Consider the following 4,327-nt stretch of genomic DNA (forward strand, 5'->3'; position numbering starts at 1 on the left):
TACAAATACACGTCAACGCACAATTTTAATGTCTCACGCACTTGAGCTTGCAAAAGGTTTTAAGTTACTTTGAAAGGAGAGTTGTGCAAGTTCACAAAAGATGCCAACTCGGCAGCCTTTCAACCGCCACAAGAGCTCAGACAAATTAGATCTGGATGGATCTTTTATAACATTTTCTTTTTCCAGTTCACTAAATGTTGAGGACTAAGCTTCACCCACCCAACCCAGTTTAAGTATGCAAACTAAATCAGAACTTACAAATGACCATACCATAAAATTGAATACATATATTAATTTGTTCATGACAGAAAGTAGTGTTCAAAGTCAAATCACTGCATAACAATTGTGTCTAGAAAAAGTGTTGAAAGTCAAATATTACTACATTCTACGGCCATGACGAGGCTCTGTTTAGACACGGTGGTGCCTTGAGCTAAGTTCTGGAACAAAGACCGCGTCTTAAAAAACATCACATTTCTGCACTAAAGTATTTAAGCACACCTGAGCCGTTCTCTCTCCTTTCTCTCCTCCCTAGTCCAAAATCACTCTGTTCCATCCATCCGTCCAGGACTGTCATTCCTCCCCTCATCCCTTCATCCCTTATCCTGCTTCTGGACCCTTTTGCTCCTGTCCCACTGACCTCACACTCCCATCCAGCCACTTCCTCCTGCCCTACGGTAACCTCTTCACCTCCAGTCCCAATACTCGAACCAGTCGCCTGACCTTCCCCGCCCACCTGCTCCCACTTTCCTCGTCAGCCCTGCACATATTTAGCCGGACTGTTCCAACACTACACTCACTTGCCAGTTGTCGTGTGCTTTGTAACTTTGCTTCACCCTGACCCTGCATGTAAGTTTCTATATACCTTCATTTTGGCATTTGCATTATCAGTTGGATCTTATCCCAGTTGCCTCTCACTCACCCACCATGACATCTACTGAATACATAAGCCACATGCACGATACAATCCCCAAAATCTACATTACTTATGTTATTCAACCTTTAAACTGTACAGACGTATAGATGTTATGTTGATGTTTAGTTCCCTATGCTCAGATTAAAGTCTGGGCTGATGCTAAGATTTATTAGCATGTCTTCATTATTTCTGAACAAGAAAAAACTGAAATTACAGTAAAGAGCAAAGACAATCGTGAAGAGTTTATAGGGACCTGAATTTTAGATTGTTATCCAATCGTGGTTGTCAAATCTCTGTCATGGCAGCCTGACAAATTACTGAAACGTTGTCCAATAAAAATCATGTTACGATGTTTGTCAACCTAAACAAACTACACATATAAATAAAACCAATAATTCTTTCCATCTGTGGTGGGATTAAAATAAAAGAAATAGAATAATATGGATCATTTACTCATTTTTACTCCCGACAAAGTGAATGTTGTCGTCGACAAAGAATGATGGACGTGCTCAGGATTTAGAAAACAAGGCTTTATTTTTGAAAAAGGTCAATAATCCCCAAAAAACCCACATAACAAACAAACAAACTTAAATTCAGAGCTAGCTTAGTGAGCAGTTACACACTCTTACAAACTTTCACATTTTTGGTCCACTGAAACAGAAACACCATTAAAAAAAATATATATAAAAATCCTTCAATTTTCATTGTGACTCAAACATCATTTTATAAAACATAATGGTTAAATAGATAAAGCTCTCTGTAGTCATAAGACTCACTATAATTATTTATTTCATTGGTTCGATCCCTCTTTTCTCCTCCCTGACTCGCGGTGCTCCTCTCCGGCTCCGTTGTTGAAGAGTTCACAGGTCGCCCTCATGTTTACACTCGCTTCACTTTGCCGCAGTGTTTGGGCTGTGGACACACAAATATTTTAGAAACGAAAGCCAATAATAATGTCGTCACTGCTTCAAACTGGAGCTCCTGCCCCCTGAGTCGTGATCCGGGCTGCGCTAGGCCTCTGTACAACCTCATGACTCAGTCATTCAAAGTCGGCTTCACGGTTAAATGGTTTACAGCACACTTCAACTTAATGAGGCTTGAAACGGACTGAGGTTTTTGTACAAACAAACTACGAAACTCTGATCAGTTGGCTGGTGTGCGTCATGTTTTTAATTAAATTTAGTTTCAATTCTGTCCTACAAGTTTCCAACATTGCAGAAGTCAAGACATCAAACTCTCAGATCTCGCCATGAACTTTTAAAGGAATAGTTTGAGATGGAAAGTTACATTTGAACTTAATTAACTCCATTTAAAACCTTTTATCTGGAGACGCGTTACCTTGTAGTTGTGTTTCTTGCAGAATTGCCCCAGGGCGTCCACGTGCCCCATCACAGGTTGGATCCACGGTGCGTCAGCAGGCACACAGAGTTTCCTGCCACCTCTGGTCAGCAAACTGCAAGAACACCAAAGCATCCGGGTCAGGGCGAGGTACGAGAACTTTTGAAACTTTTGCAACGGTTTGAAGTGTATTTGTTCATCCTGCGTCACACACACACACACACACACACCACCTGAACTTACACTATGGCATCAATAGAGCAGCCATGTCCGCTGATCTGTCGACGGTAATCAACAACCACATGTTTTGGTACTGGTTTGTTACTGACGCTCAAGCAGCAGTCCACGGGTATCTGAGCCAACGTCACTGAAAGACAGAGAAGATGAGTTCAGCATAACGTGGCTCTCCTCTGCAGACTCAATGAGACACAGTCTACTTCTTCTCAGACCGCAGCTTGAATGCATCATCGATAACAATTAATTACAATAATGACACTTTTGTGTTAACAGACATTTATGAAACCGTAAAAAACTGTTTTCAATGTCCGCATATATTATCACGATGTCCCAAACATTCATCACATCGCCACAATGTGACCAAATACTCGGCTTCGGTGCGGTGCCATCGCCCTCCTCTAAATGATGACTGCGGAGGCCGGAAGCTCCCACGATCCTTTGCTACATTTGTTTTTAATTTGCTGTCTTTTTTTGTTTATTACTAGAGTGTGTGTGTGTGTGTGTGTGGCTAAGGATACATCTATTCTAGAATACAAAAAGTTCTGCCGTGTAAGCAAATGGAAATTCATCCCTCAATAAAGTGTAGAAATGATCTCGAGCCCTCTGGATCTTCACTTCATAAAAGCTTGAGTGGAAAACAAACAAACGGCTAAAAGGGCTCAAGGGCAATTTATGACTAATCGGGATGTAGTGTCGTCCTCTCAGAGAGACAACTACACACTCCCGCACACAGCGTTGTGTCATGAAACAAAAGTTGCCTCACTGGCTTTTGTCAGCTGACTGGAATTTCCAGCAGTTAAACTTTAACCTACTACAAAGGAAAGGAGCCGAGGAGAGGAGAGGGGAATACCAGCAGCACGCCCTCAACACAACCTCCCTCTGTTCACTTTGCTCTGGTCATATCAGTGCTGCATAGATGTCAGTACTAAAGTAGATAATTGACTTCACTTAAGTTATTAATTACTTTTTTTTTTATCATATCTCTACATTGTACTTAATGTCATTCTGTTTTTAATGGAGCATTTCCTTATCTGGATTAGTAGTTTAGTGACTTGTTGCACAGACTGTAAAACTCCCTCAGATACAAAAGTGATTTCAGACAGAAATAAGAAGAAGAACTTAAAGAAATGAGTGAGAGTGAGTTTTTAAAGTGAGGTGAATTTCATAGACAGACTTTAGAGCGAGTCAAACACAGTCAGAGTGTGTATTTACACCTCAAACGTAGCCGCAATGAGAATCTCTTTTCCTTTTCCTGCTCACTTTGTAAACCACTACTTTCTCTTTGGAGCCGTTCCAGGTGGGATTTGTTCTGACAGATTACATCCTGTTGTCTTTTTCGCTGACTCATTTCACAAGAGGGAAGATTAAAGGCATCACTGTTACAGTGTGAGGAAAAAATGAAAATAAACTCACCTGTGCAGCAGCAGGTGATGAAGAGGAGGCAGAAGAAGAGCTTGGTGTCACCCCACGATGCCATGTCTGGTCGCTGAGCTGGTCGAGGTCTCTCTGGAAGCTGATTGGCTGAGCCTGTTCTTCCTTTCAGCACCTGCTGTGACAAAGGAGGTGAGGATACTGCCTCTGTGGACTGACTGCTCCTTTATACTCTGAGAAGATGATGTCCACTCGCTTTCATTTTCTATTTCCCCTCCCCTCCTCCTCCTCCTCCTCCTCCTTGTCTCGCCCTCTCGGTCACTCCACTCAGAGTCCATCATGAACTGAGAAGCTCAAACAAGTCAAAACCTCCTTCCTAACCCCCTCCTCCCTCCCTCTCTTGTGTATATTTTACCACATCTTTCTTCATTTCCCAGCACCCTTCACACCTTCTCCTTTCAAGGTAAC

At 42.0% G+C, this 4,327-nt stretch overlaps 1 protein-coding gene across 1 annotated transcript; it reads right to left on the reverse strand.

The window, feature by feature from the left end:
* Nucleotides 1-1,252: 1,252 nt before the first annotated feature.
* On the reverse strand, nt 1,253-4,034 carry ccl19a.1 (chemokine (C-C motif) ligand 19a, tandem duplicate 1). Its single transcript, XM_076104793.1, has 4 exons — nt 3,902-4,034; nt 2,495-2,618; nt 2,252-2,366; nt 1,253-1,825 (listed from the first exon to the last, which is right to left on the reverse strand). The coding sequence occupies exons 1-4, from the start codon at nt 3,963-3,965 to the stop codon at nt 1,793-1,795; spliced, it is 336 nt and encodes a 111-aa protein (XP_075960908.1). The 5' UTR covers nt 3,966-4,034; the 3' UTR covers nt 1,253-1,792.
* Nucleotides 4,035-4,327: the final 293 nt, after the last annotated feature.

The sequence above is a fragment of the Anarhichas minor genome, unplaced genomic scaffold (genome assembly GCF_050575085.1).
Source record: "Anarhichas minor isolate MPS153535 unplaced genomic scaffold, ASM5057508v1 ptg000030l, whole genome shotgun sequence".
NCBI classification, from domain to species: Eukaryota; Metazoa; Chordata; class Actinopteri; order Perciformes; family Anarhichadidae; genus Anarhichas; species Anarhichas minor.

What these genes read in the sequence shown, in the direction of transcription:
- ccl19a.1 (XM_076104793.1), bottom strand. Translation starts at nt 3,965, where the DNA reads ATGGCATCGTGGGGTGACACCAAGCTCTTCTTCTGCCTCCTCTTCATC. An exon ending in CATCACCTGCTGCTGCACAG is followed by an intron (nt 2,619 to 3,901) that starts GTGAGTTTATTT and finishes TCTGTCTTTCAG; the next exon opens with TGACGTTGGCTCAGATACCC. An exon ending in GCAAGAAACACAACTACAAG is followed by an intron (nt 1,826 to 2,251) that starts GTAACGCGTCTC and finishes GTGTGTCCACAG; the next exon opens with CCCAAACACTGCGGCAAAGT.